This window comes from Bubalus kerabau, chromosome 19 (assembly GCF_029407905.1).
Source record: "Bubalus kerabau isolate K-KA32 ecotype Philippines breed swamp buffalo chromosome 19, PCC_UOA_SB_1v2, whole genome shotgun sequence".
NCBI classification, from domain to species: domain Eukaryota; kingdom Metazoa; phylum Chordata; class Mammalia; order Artiodactyla; family Bovidae; genus Bubalus; species Bubalus kerabau.
In genome coordinates, this window is record NC_073642.1 from 6,706,028 (window position 1) to 6,720,305 (window position 14,278).

Sequence of the window (14,278 nt, forward strand, 5' to 3'; positions counted from 1 at the left end):
TTAAACTGCATTTCCATCCATGTAAGGAGGGAACTCAAAAACTTAAAAAATGCAACTGGGTGAGGCCATGCCTTGTGCACGTGTGTACTTCACTAAAGGGTTAAGGGGACAGAAGCAAGAGAGGGAAAACTTAGAAAACCTCTAGAGAAATATAAAATGGTCATGTACAGTAAGTCCACCCCTACAAGTGTTTTTTTAAAAAGAAAATTGAGTGGTGACCTGACCCAGAACTATCAGAGGAAGAAAAGCAACATTAGTTCAAGACTGAGAAGCAAGAAAAATCTGAGTCTGTTTGCCAGATAAAATAGGAAGTATCTGCAGCTGGATTCCCTCTGTGTCGGTCACAAAGCGTCAGTCTACTCATCACATAACTGAGCTGCTCAGCTTCAACTGATCCCCTTGTCCAAATGCAGCCATCTCACTTCTGATTCATAAAACACTATTTCACAGCAAGTGAGTCACTTAATGACTACATAATATAACATAAATTACTTTTATGCATTTAAAACAATTTCCTAATTACAAGGAAACATAAAAAAAGGTTCCGAGTGTGATTTTTAAGATGCTGGAACAAACCAAGATTTAATATAAAATATAATAACTACACATGATTACATGATTTTTTTTGAGGCCATATCTGCAACAGAGGAGAAGTATTTTGCTTTAATCTGATCCTTTACTTCTAATGGTTTATGGATCTTCAGAATTGATAAAGCGCTGAGCCCGTGGATGCACAACTGAAACGCGGCACCAGACACTCTGGGCACAGGCGAGTAAGAAATGGAAACAGCAGCCCTTGGTGGAAGACACTCCACAGGAGGGCTTCACGCACTGCAACAACACCGCCACTTCTGGGTTTTATTCACACAATGATGATCTCTCATAGGACTTCAGTCTTTTCAAGTGGGATTGAGCATTGTTAACTGTCACTCAAAAATCAGTTTTTCTGGAAGATAAATATCTACAAAATGTACCATGATCTTAGAGAAATATAAGACTTTGATAACTATTTATCAGCAGAGCCATATGCTGGTTGACCTTTTTGTTTTTATCTAAGAATTAAGAGACCTTACTATAAACCTTATAGGTAATGACAAAATAATGATAAAATAAAGACAAACTGTCTTTGTATCTCAGGAGTCTACATTAACCTAAATAACAGTATCTGGCAGTGGATATTTAACATCTTTACTGGTATTGAAGCTAATATAAATTCTAACATCAAAATTTGTAAGATGTGTTATGAGAACACAAAGCCACATTGTTACATAAATACAAAATGATACAAGTCCACTTTCTTTTATCTTTGAAACCCAACTACATGGGACATGGAAATTTTTTTTTTTATATCAACTAGATAATCTGTTTTATCAATAGCTAGTAAGCTATTTTTGTAAATTGTCTTTCAGCTGAAAAAACAATACACTACTTACATCATATTGGAAAAGTAATGACCTCAAGATTTCCAAGCAACACAGCTATTTTTCACATCTGAACTCCCCTGCTGATCATCAGGAATAGTTTCAAATGTCCCATTCTTGGCTTCCATTTGTGCCAAATCCTGGACAAGTCTGTAACAAGGCCATGGCTGAAAACACTGCGTTTCTGCACGAGGTGCTAAGTCGTCTGCCCTCCCTTCTTAGCACACCATCACTCATTAGTCTGAGGCCTCTCCTAAGTCAAGCTGTGCTATGGGATACAGAGGAAGTATGAAATCAAAGTCATTTTGTCATATCTCTTGCAAGCTAATAAACTACCTCAAATTCATTGTTTAACTGAATATACTGTTCTGAATATACTGTTCTGATGCTGTGGTCCAAACTCTGTCCTCAGTCAGAGGAGGCAGAGGTGAATCTGGCCCCAAAAGGCTCAGTGCCGGATCAACACGCAGAAGGGATAGACAGTCTTTTGTTGGAGGGTATTTGAAGAATGTGTTAAAAAGCAGGGCAAGGGTGGGGGGATTCTTAAATGATCTGAAACAGTGCTGTTTCCTGTATTACATTCTTACCCAATTCTTAATTATCTAAAATGCTGAGGAATAAAAGACAGAGTTCACTTTCTTTTGACCAAATAGCTGGGAGTGTTAAAAAGTTAAGGCAGACTACAAATAAAACACAGTTCCACTATGTTTTAAACCAGATTTAAGTGTTTTTTTTTTTTTTTTTAATTCAAACTGACCCAAAGCAAAACTTACATTACAAAGGAAGAACAAAATACATTATGATATAACACACTAGGAGTTACATGAGAGCTAAATCTGTGGGCCAAGGGCCTCATCCCAATGACACTCTGGGCTGATGAGCAATTCTGCACCAAAGTTAGAACCTCAGTTTTTGTATGGTCCACTGTGGTAATTAAACTACACATTCTCATCTCGTAGGGTGTGTATCTGACAAATCAAGCTAGACTCCCTCATGCTCCAGATGTGTACTCTTGCTACTGCCAGAACACTGAATTCTCTAGCGGAAATGCTGCTCCAAGCATGACTGATAATGAATTAAAAAAAACAAAATTGTCAAGTCCTCCAAACTAACAAGTGTGGATTATTCTGTAGTAAATAGTTTAGAAATATGGAAATTAAATAATCTAAAAAACACCCTTACTCTGCTGTACATTTATAAACACAAATATTTACACACACAAAAAAAACTTCCGTTTGCAAAAGATGAGGTTTGCAGTTCATTAATGATCATAATCTTTTATGAGCTGGTGTCTTTGGTGTACTTGCCAAATATATTTTTATAAAGGTTTAGTAACAGGCTTAAATAATAAATTTCAAAAGGAACATAGAAGGATAAGTGACAAATTTGATACTATTCTGAACATTTCAGTCAAGATTCTGGAAAAACCAGTTGATTTTCTGAAAACATTTGTTCTCATTATGTTACTACAGAGTGTTTCTCTGCCAATCAAACTGGAGAGCAGACCTGCACATTCCTCCCTGTATTCCACCAGTTACTGACTTTGAGACATTTTAGTTATTGTTAAAGATGATATGTGATTGGGATTCTAGTAACAACAAAAATAAAACATTCTTTTCAAGTTTCCAGAAAAATCAAACCTCAAATAATGGAATTATACACTTCTTCATTAAATAGAAATTCTGATTCCAGGAAGAGCTCTCATAATTTTTTCTTTTCTGAAGTCTAAGCAGCAAAGAATTTACCTTCATCTGATCTTTTTACTTGGAATTTCCTGACTCTAACTCAGTGGTGAACTTAGTTTTGGAGATCTCTGAATGGCTGAGGAAAGAAAATCATTTTAAACTAACTGAATAAATTAACAGACACATGAGGAGATGAGCCCTGTGCGAACATAACAGTAACATCACTGCTCAAAGTACAGGATTCTGCCTGCCTTCCCATGTTCTTGCCTCCCTGGCCCAGGTTCAGGGTGCAGCAATGCCATCCACTTCCGGCCATGCCAGGTCCCCGATGCCAAAAGTGTGTCTTAGCTCTGACCTGGTTATCGGTTTTCAGAGAACACAGCTCAGCTCCTAGCTTCACAAGGACGCTCTCTCAGAAGATGACTTTTTGGAGATATTTTTATGGAAAAAAAGTCAGAACACCCATTTCTATCTATCACATCCCAGTTACAGTTTTTGGATGGTTGCAAAACTGGCCACACTCTGAGTGGTTCCCTGCGGAAGAGGCTACGTACCCCATCTGTGATCCCTCACATCACCCTCCCCTTGAAGCTCCCCACTGTTCAGAAACCTGCTCCCAAGCCAGGCTCAGCAGAGCAGGCATCTGATGCCAGAGCTACTCCACATCCAAGAGAATAAATTTTGTGCTTGAGGAAATATCACTGTCGGCTCTGAAAAAGGATAAAGCCAGAGGAGACTCCTAATTCTACTTAGTTATACTTTTCAGGTGAAATAACTTTATACTTGATGACTTAAAACTAGAAACTCCGATAAGATAAGCCCTTTATTTTGTAAACTTCTGATAATAAATTTATTACTGGTGTGTAAATATTCTGAAATTTCCCAAAGCACTAAGAACAATACCGGGATAGTTTTAAAGCTTCTTCTGGAACTAACACGATGTCACATCAAGCACAGGGCTCATTTCCAAGGGCATCTCCACAGATTCCTAATACCTCTGGAACCACTCTTACTGACACTTTATCGTATTTATGTTTATACTGCAAAAATATGCCGATCAACCCAGAAAATAACTGTTCTGAAGAGCGTCTCTGTGTATAACTTTAAAATAGATAGGAAATGCTTAATTAGCATATTAGAAATTAACCAGACTTACAAATGTGCACCCATTATAAATTTTACCCTTTAGACATTTTATTTCAACTGGGAAGAAATAAACACCATGAAACCATCCCAAATTATTTATCCATTAAAGTCAAATGATTTAACAGTATTTTGGCTATTTTTAGGGAATACTCTATCACCAGGACATGAAATTTTCTGCTTAAACTGAAGTAAAAGACAAAGCTTAAAATGGAAATTGCAACTGACTCTATGTTCTGCAATTAAAATTAAAGTGGCAGTTCCTGTTCTCACAGGCATGTCAAAGCCAGCTGTGGAATGAGGAACATCAAGTGAAATAATGGATAAAATACACCAGAAAGAGTATTGCACTGGAGGCACTATTTTAAAAACAGAATACACGGGCTTTATAAAGTTATTTTCTTTCCCACTAATTGTTTTAAAAGCACAATTCAACTAGAGACAGAAGTTGAGACTCAACGTCTCCGGGTAGTGTACTACAGCTGTTAAAAAAGTAAGTTAGAAACGAGCACACCAACAAAAAGCAGAGGGACTGGGTTTAAGTCATCCAAAGCTACGTTAATTAGAAAAAGAACAGTTTGAAACAGCCAATTTGTACTCATTAAAATGAATGAGGTGACAACATTACTTAAAAAATTTCTTAGGGCATTTTCCAGTAGAACCCTGGATGCCCTGGGTGAAATTGTGCCTCCAAACTGTAACAAGTGCTCTGCTGGTTTATAATATTGTGCACGCCAATGAAACCATAAATTTGGAAAGGGTCAATTCTCCACTCCAAACTTGCTTGTGTCATTTTGGAAAAACAATCGTTTTAAATGCAATATTGTATAGAAAGCTTGGACCTCTTAAACTTGGACCAAGAAACCAAATTAAGACCTTCAAGCATGTGGTGTGTGTGTGTCTGTGTGTGTATAAAAAAATCTCTCCCCTACAATGAAAACCAACCAAACAAACAAAAAAACCTGTAAGTGTATACCTGCTTTCTGACTTCACAGCAAATCAGAAATTGCATAGGATATACTTTGTGCAAGGCAAAAAGCCTTTTAAGTATCTGGAATATAACTCCTAATCTTGCTCACAGTTCTCTGTGTATCAGATATCATCAAATTTGTGTTTTAAGTAGTCTTTCATGACCTTGGCAATTGGTAGTTCATCAAGTAGTTTTAGGTTTTGAAGGCCTATACACTGTCGAATTTTAATTCGGCACAGGTCCTGCAAGTTTCTGGGCTGTCCTAAAAAGACAGAAAAAAGAAAATGTTACAAAGCTGCAAAACACAACATTTAAGGAGGGCTTTAAGGTTCTGAAAGGAATATTTTATTTCATTGGGAAGTACCTCTCTGCGGACTTTACATGCAAAGGAGCAGAGAGACGAGCTAGGAGGATACATCCTGGGTACCATTACATGGCATCTCACTGATCCTTTGCACAGCCCTGGATGGTGGGTAGTTTCACTTCCATTTTACAAATAGGGACACTAAGGATCAGTGATTTTAGTCAACTGCTCAACATCAGACGACCAACTGAAGTGTTTGAGACTCAGACTTAAACCAGTTCTTCTGATTCTCAGCCTGGTATTCTTACCATTACAAATCGGAATGTCAGTTCTTGTCCCAGGTAGGCCTCTAATATGCGGGTTGAACCTGTGTGAGCAAATCCCTCTTCTGGGCCTCAGTGTCTCCACCTGAAAAGTGAGGGAACTAAGTTCCTCCTATCAGCTCCCTGTCCAGGGCACGGAACCCAACCCCAGGGAGCTCTCTCAAATGAGGTGTGCCCCTCTGATCCCCATGATTCCAGACACAGCAGAACCCTGCTGTGGGGAGAAGGGAGCAGACTGGGAGGGAGGGCAGGAAGGTGGAAGAGGCACAGCAAGCTATCCTGAATTTCCATGTCTTCAAACAAGCCATCCTGACCATCTGCCAATATAAACCTATGCTATAACTGAACTCAAAAAAGAAAAAAAAAAAAATTACACATTGCAATTTCTTTCATCTTTGAATACTGTGTTTCACCAAAACAATAGAGATGATCACAAACAAGAACAAAAATTCTTTGCCACAGAGCTTCAGTGTTTGGATTCACATAAATTTCTACTTTCATATTCAATGGCAATAATGATACAAGTCAACATGGTTCAATGTGTACTCTGTGCCATGTAGTCTTATAGGCTCCTGACATACACTAACTTGTTTTTATCCTTTTACGAGGGAAGTACTTTGATCATCACCCCCGTTTTACAGACTGCTTGCATCTCCAACATTAAGTAACATGCTTAAAGTGAAGAACAATGCCATACTTCAGCAGTTCTCGAACTTTTTGGTCTCAAAACCTCTTTACACTTTAATTACCATGTAAGAAGTTAAAACAGAAAGTTCAGAAATACATATTAATTCATTTACAAATAATAAAGATAAGCCTATTACATGTTAACATAAATAACATTGTTATGAAAGTAACAATATTTTCAATAATAAATGAGAAGAATGGCATTCTTTCCATTTCTGCAAGTTTGTAAAGGTCTGGATGAATGGACGGTAGCTGAAGTTTCATGTACGCTCTCAAATCCAATCTGCTGTGATGAAACCACATCATGCAGTCTCTGGGGAAGTTCACTTACTCTCATAAAAGAAGGAATGTGGAAAAGACAAATAATGTCTTAGTATCACAAGGAAAATCATTTTGATCTCGATATCCTGAAAAGGTCTGGTTAACTCCAGGAGTCCCCAGGCCACACGTGGAGGACTACTGCTATACTTAGTACTTATTACTTGAATTGTACCTGTTTACAGGGATCACCATTATTCAAAATTATAAATGAAAAAGGGTCCTTAAAACTCAGACTTCTGCACTGTAGGGCCTGTATGATCATGCGCTTTCCAAGAGGCACTAAATACATGGTCTCTTAACAGATTCACAGCTGAAGCTACTGCTTTCCTAGGAACGGCTGTAAGCCAGCCGCATGTATATCCATGGATGTCCGCCTGAGGATCTGTGCGAGGCTGCTGTACACACTCGTGACTCTTGGTGAGGCTATATCCTCCTCACCATCCAGATCTCTGCTAAAAAGGCCACTTCATTAGAGCAGACGAGGTCAGGTTCCCTATCAGATACTTTCTGAGTTCCGTTTCTCTGGAGTGCTGAACGTGGCTATCATTTCACATTTATTCGGTGACTACCCATTAATGCCCATTTTCTTCCTTACATGTTCCATGAGGTTAAGATGATTTCTGGCTGCCAACGCCTGACACAATCAATACTCAACAAATACTAGCTGGACAAATGAATACTTAATAGGCTTTTCCTAAGAGTATAAAACAGTCAACTAACTCACTGCAAAACACACCCATGTCAACAGCAAATCATTTCTTAATCTGTTTTGAAATATTTTTCATCACCATTCACAGGCTACCTTTAGGAAGAGAATAAATTATCAGTCATTTTTCAACAAATGCTTAAACTATTTGATCTACAAATGCAAACCAGAGTATGAATCATCTTTGAATCTTTTTTTAAAGAATTTGATTTTCCTAAAAGATGGCAGGTCTTTTGAAGTACAATATTAATGAAAAGAACCACCACAATGTATTCAAGGCAAAACAGATGAGATAAACTGACATATATAAATATACATGTATACTTAAATGAAAACATATCATCTAACAATGTGGAAAAATTATATTATTATTGGAATTTGCTTAGCTAAGGTAGAAAAAATGGAGACAAAAGGTCTTCTTTTGTGGAAGATTACACTCTCCAAAGATGACGACAGTATCTCCAAAGACCTCACGCTCTTCTTTAACAACGTGACTGGATACTCCAGTGTTAAGAGATGGTGTCTGGGCTCCCTCTCCTAGAAACTGGGTGGGCTCCTGACTATGGTGAAACTCATAAATCAGAGCTCCCAACTGGCTCTTGAGACATTCACTCTTGGCACAAAACTACCACCAGGCCATTAAGTCTACAAAAAGGAGCTGAGGTCACCGCCCAATAGTCCAGGCTGAACTCCCAGCCAACTGCCTGCACAACTAGCCAGCCATCAAAGTGAGACAGTTTGAAGGTGGAAAGGCCCCAGTCAAGTGGAGTGGTCCCAGCAAGATGACAATGCTTGGCGCAGAGAAATAAAATAATCAACTATTATCATTTTAAGTCACTCAATTTTGCCGCATTAGATAACTGAGATTCTGGAATGTGGAAGTAGGGTGTTACCATTAAAAAAATATATATATATATCTAAATTAGGTAGCTTTGTTATTGGGACCCAGCAGGGGGAAGAGCTTTGAGGAGGCTGATGGTCAGGACTAAAAGTTTAAAAAATGTTACTAGAGGCTGGAGGAAAGGGAAGATATAGTTTGGCAACATGTCACCTGGGGTAAGGGGAAAACTGGAAATGCCCTAACAATCTAGGTAAGAAAATTTCCCAGGCATAATATTACAAGTGCCACTGGCTCTCCTCATTGGCTGTGATAAATCGCAAGAGGGCCAAGGTAAGCCAGCAAGCTGAATTCAAGGGACGCAGCTACAGAAAAGCCACCATCCGCAGGAGCTACCGGTGCGTGAGCCTTTCCAGGGGAAAATGTGCTTCCTATGCCTAAATATCAGAAAGCTTTACTCAATTTGCTACTGAATTCTCTTCTTCTTAAGCAGTGTGTTATAGCAGTCTCAATGTTTGGGAGGAATCTAATCTTTTGAAGATTTCTTGACCATATGTAACTCTTGTCTGCAGAAATACCTTGAATGGGAAAAGCCACAGTTAAACCATCAACTGTTAGACCCAGTAGCTCTTGGGTGAGCTACTTAGCCTTCTGCTTTGGTTTCCACGTCTACGAACTGAGGATGACCTACACAATAGGCCTTACAAGCATAAGAATTAGTTTTGGTAAAGTGCTTACAACAGGACCAGGCATATAGTAAGAGTTATAGAGTATTTGGTATATGTTAAAACAGTAATTTTAAATACTGGAAGGATATAATATTTTGCTTCTCCTTCTCAAAAAAGTAGAGGGCTCCTTCTTGGAAGGAGCTCTGTTTTCCTGCTGCTAAGATGGTAAGAAAATGAGTTGACAGTTTAATAGTAAAGGAGCATGATGCCAGTTCTGGGCAAACTGATGGAAATTATATTCTGGAAATCGCTACATGACTTGGATTAGGCAGAGATGGGGGAACCTTGTAGAAGAAGCTGTGCAGTGATGAAGTGAGGGGTGTCCACAAATACACAGCTATTTCCTCACCTTGGCAGGCAGTAGCACTGGATGAAAAGCAGGCTACATGATAGCGAGTAATAAAGACTACTCAACTGTAATGACTGCCATTTCCAAGACTATTTAAGGAGCCATTTTTTCCCAGGAAAATCATTTTAGAAATAGAAGATTATGACTGAAGAAAGAAGTACAGGCATACCTCATTTTATTGCACTTTGTAGATACTGCATTTTTACAAACTGAAGGCTTGTGGCAACTCTAAGTTCAGCAAGTCTATCAATGCCATTTTTCCAACAGCATTTGCTCACTTCATGTTTTTGCATCACATTTTGGTAATCCTTACAGTATTTCAAATATTTTCACTATTATTGTACTATTATCTCTTGATTACTATTTTATTATCATGTTATCTGTGATCAGTAATCTTTTTTTTTGAAGTTACTACCACTGGCTAAAGGCTCAGATAATGATTGGCATCTTCTAGTAATAAAGTACTTTTTAAGTTAAGGTAAGCACGTTATCATTATTTTTTTTAAGACAAAATGCTATTGCACACTGGGTACACTACGATATAGTGTAAACATAACTTTTCTATGAGCTGGGAAACCAAACAATTTGCCTGACTCCCTGTACTGCAGTGGCCTGGAACAGAACCTGCAACGTCTCCAAGGTGTGCCTATACCTTCTTGTCAACACAGCACTCAAAAGTACTTACTGAGCACCTACTGTGTACTTAAAAATGCACTGTCCCAAAGATTAAAGGGGCAAAGGAAAGAAGGAGACAGAGGAAAAGAAGGCAGAGAAAGAGAATAAAGGGGACAACAACAAAAATCAGTACACGACACGCTGGTTACTAGGTGCCTCACTCCTGTGCTGTTAAATAGCAGCTGCCGTGTTCATGGGATTACAGCAGGGTGGACCTGGGGGAGACATCTCACACACACACACACACACACACACACACACAAACACACACACAGACATTACAACAGGGTGGACCTGGAGGAGACCTCACACACACACACACACACTACAACAGGGTGGACCTAGGGGAGACATCTCACACACACACACACACACACACACACACACACACACAATACAACAGGGTGGACCTGGGGGAGACCACACACACACACACACACACTACAATAGGGTGGACCTAGGGGAGACATCTCACACACACACACACACACACACAATACAACAGGGTGGACCTGGGGGAGACCACACACACACACACACACACTACAATAGGGTGGACCTGGGGGAGACATCTCTCACACACACACACACATTACAACAGGGTGGACTTGGGGGAGACATCTCACTCACACACACACACACACACACACACACACACACACACAAGAGGGTGGACCTGGGGGAGACATCTCTCTCTCTCTCACACACACACACACAACAGGGTGGACCTGGGGGAGACATATCACACACACACACACACACACACACACACACCCCAACAGGGTGGACCTAGGGGAGACATCTCACACACACACACCACACAAACACACACACACACACATTACAATAGGGTGGACTTGGGAGAGACATCACACACACACACACACACACACACACACACACATTACAACAGGGTGGACCTGGGGGAGACATCTCACACACAGACACAAAAAGTATAATTTAAGGAACTATAAACACTATGGGGGATGCAGAGACACTACAAACTATTATTCATACTAATGAATTACAATGGGATTACATAACACTTCAAAGGGTTTAGTCTTTCCACTTGGTAAAGAAGCCCATCATTAGTAATAATTGGGCTGGTATAAAATAGGAAATCAGCTTTTGAAGGGTCTGGTCTAGAACAAATTACAAAACCTGGGCTGCGGCATAATTTCAAAAATTAAACACCCTAAAGCATTAAATATCTCCTTTTGACATGACCACCTCTGCATTTGCCTTAAGCCAAGAAAAGCACATATTGCTTTGTAACAAATAACAGAAATCCTTAGAAGGCTACAGAAGAAACAGTAATACAAATATGACAGAAATGGTACGGAATAAGGTCATACTTTCTATATCAAAGAACCTTAAAACGTAGTGTAATCTGACTTCAAACTGTGCACCGCACCATCCAAGCTGACGCTGTTTAATTCTGGATTGCATCCAAGAGTGAAATCAAAGTAGCCTTTTATTTTTCAATACCGTGATTCTTATTTTGAGGTGAGCTAGCAACTACCTTTGTCCTATAAAATAAGATTTTAACACATTTCATACTAAGCCCTGTGATGGGGGTTCAGGGACAAGAGCAAAAGAATAAAACATGCTCATGGTAGGATCTTAAAAGGGAAACAGATAAAATGGAGGTACTGGGAGACCACTGCAGATGTTGACCCAAGATGAAAAGTGCTAAGTATAAAGGTTAGCCCATTATAAATGCAGTGTACTATTTATTTCTAAAAGTAATTTTAATAATTGAGACTAAATAACTTTGCCAACAAAGGTCCGTCTAGTCAAGGCTATGGTTTTTCCAGTGGTCATGTATGGATGCTAGAGTTGGACTGTGAAGAAAGCTGAGCACCGAAGAATTGATGCTTTTGAACTGTGGTGTTGGAGAAGACTCTTGAGAGTCCCTTGGACTGCAAGGAGATCCAACAAGTCCATTCTGAAGGAGATCAGCCCTGGGATTTCTTTGGAAGGAATGATGCTAAAGCTGAAACTCCAGTACTTTGGCCACCTCATGCAAAGAGTTGACTCATTGGAAAAGACTCTGATGCTGGGAGGGATTGGGGGCAGGAGGAGAAGGGGACGACAGAGGATGAGATGGCTGGATGGCACTACTGACTCGATGGACGTGAGTCTGAGTGAACTCCGGGAGCTGGTGATGGACAGGGAGGCCTGGCGTGCTGCGATTCATGGGGTCGCAAAGAGTCGGACACGACTGAGCGACTGAACTGAACTGAAATAACCTAGGAAGACTACAATGCAGAAGTGCAGCAAAATCCCCAATTAGAAGAAAAATCAATAATCAAAAATAATCTTAGTTAAAATGTGTTACACAAATTATTTCTCCAAAGAGGTATACCAAGTATCACCATTTTGGTAAGTCATACTAAAACAACAACAACAACAAAAAAAGTCAAAGAAATTGGTAACAGAAACATCTGAAAGGAAAACAGGAGTAAGGGCCCCCAGTGCAGAGGAGCTGTTATGATAGCCTGCTTATACACCTGTTGCTGTACTGGACTTAGCTGAGAAAGTCACAGCCTCAATTTCACTTTCTTAGAATTACTTTAAAAAGTAAATTCAAATTACTTAAAAAAGTACTTGACAGATTGTCATTGCAAAACAATTTATCCAACTCATTCCCATTTACCTAATCGTTTTTCTCTCAGAGACATGAGCCCTTTATTTTTCAAATTCCTTCTAATCAGTGTAATCATTAAAGCATTTTTATTTAAATAAAAATATTTTAAAATCATGAAGTACTTAAATTATCAAATACATTAAAATTATTTAAAATTTAAATAATTCTTTATTAATTCTTTAAAACATACAAATCAAAATACAACCCAGCACTGCCTTTTACAAACCACTAAAGCATATTGAGTGGCTGCTTCAAGTACTGGAACAGCAACTACTAGAAACACAGATCATTACATTACCTTTGACTCTTCTGAATATTAAACACAAATCCAACTGGCATATTCTCTGCCTTAAGAATAATTTATGCAAGAGCCTGCCATGCTATGTAAAATAAACAAACAGATAGGTAAACAAGGTGTTTAAAAACTAGTTAAGCGGTTAACTTACTCAAGGACTCCTTGGCACCTTTGATATGCTTCTGTGCATGGTGAATCACTGAAACTGCTATCTACAATTCAGGGTACTAGTCTTCTAAACTGACAAATAATGAATCTGTTTTACCCCCAGAGCATCTGATGGAATGATCGCTGATCTCTCTCTACAGATCCTAACTAATAAGTATGCTGGCATCGACCAAGCACTAATTTAAACATTCCATCTTATTCACAGATTGTAACTGCAACTGGAAATATGTTAGAAAATCATTAAATCCTAAAACACTAGGTTACCAGGGTGTCCTTAAAATTTTGAATGTAGAAATTGAACATTGCTAGGTCTCAACTTTTTTAGTTTGAGGACCTCTGTGCACTCTTAAAGTTGGATGACCTCAAAGAATTTTCATTTATGTGTGTTGTTGTTCAACTGCTAAGTTGTGTCTGGCTCTTTGCAACTCCATGGGCTGTTGCCCACCAGGCAAGGACTCTGGAGTTGGTTGCCGTTTCCTTCTCCATTACGTGTGTTGTATCTATCTGTATTTACCAAATCTAGAAATTTTAAAAATACTGATTCCTTAAAATAAGAATGATAAAATTCATTATCTGTTGAAATAAATTTTTATGAAAAAAAAAAAAAAAAGCTGCTTTCCAAAACAAGAAAGATTTCATGAAAAGAGTGGTGCTGTTTTACATCTTTGCAAATTATCTCTTAGGTATGGCTTCAGAGAAGACAGCTGGAATCAGAGACCTGCTTCTGCATACCATCTGTTGTAAATAATATGCTGTCTTGATTGAAGTAAATGAAGAAAATCCAGACACATTGGTAGTAGGAAAAGGAAGGAACACTTAATGGCCTTTACAGATAAATCATGGTTCTTTGATACTACACCAAAACTCAACAAGAGGTGTTTTTTGAAGGTTAGATGCAAAATGGAATCTGACACCAAATCAGTGACCTTTTTTATACCCTTTCATAATAAAATCCATTGGTCTGTTTTGCCCTTTGAAGGGATCTTTTACCCAATGCATGATTGTGTAATACCAT

The 14,278-nt window shown here is 38.8% G+C and overlaps 1 protein-coding gene across 4 annotated transcripts in view; it reads right to left on the minus strand.

Moving 5' to 3' along the window:
* Positions 1 to 2,128: 2,128 nt before the first annotated feature.
* Positions 2,129 to 14,278, minus strand: part of ASB7 (ankyrin repeat and SOCS box containing 7) — a 56,024-nt gene continuing 43,874 nt past the window's right edge. For 3 of the 4 annotated variants that reach the window (XM_055556771.1, XM_055556774.1, XM_055556773.1), the window contains one exon: positions 2,129 to 5,481. In XM_055556771.1, coding sequence (XP_055412746.1) covers positions 5,342 to 5,481 — 140 coding nt within the window. In that variant the 3' untranslated portion in view covers positions 2,129 to 5,341. Of the gene's footprint in view, positions 5,482 to 5,831; positions 5,932 to 14,278 lie in introns of all 4 variants that reach the window. The other variant, XM_055556775.1, reaches the window with a different exon arrangement.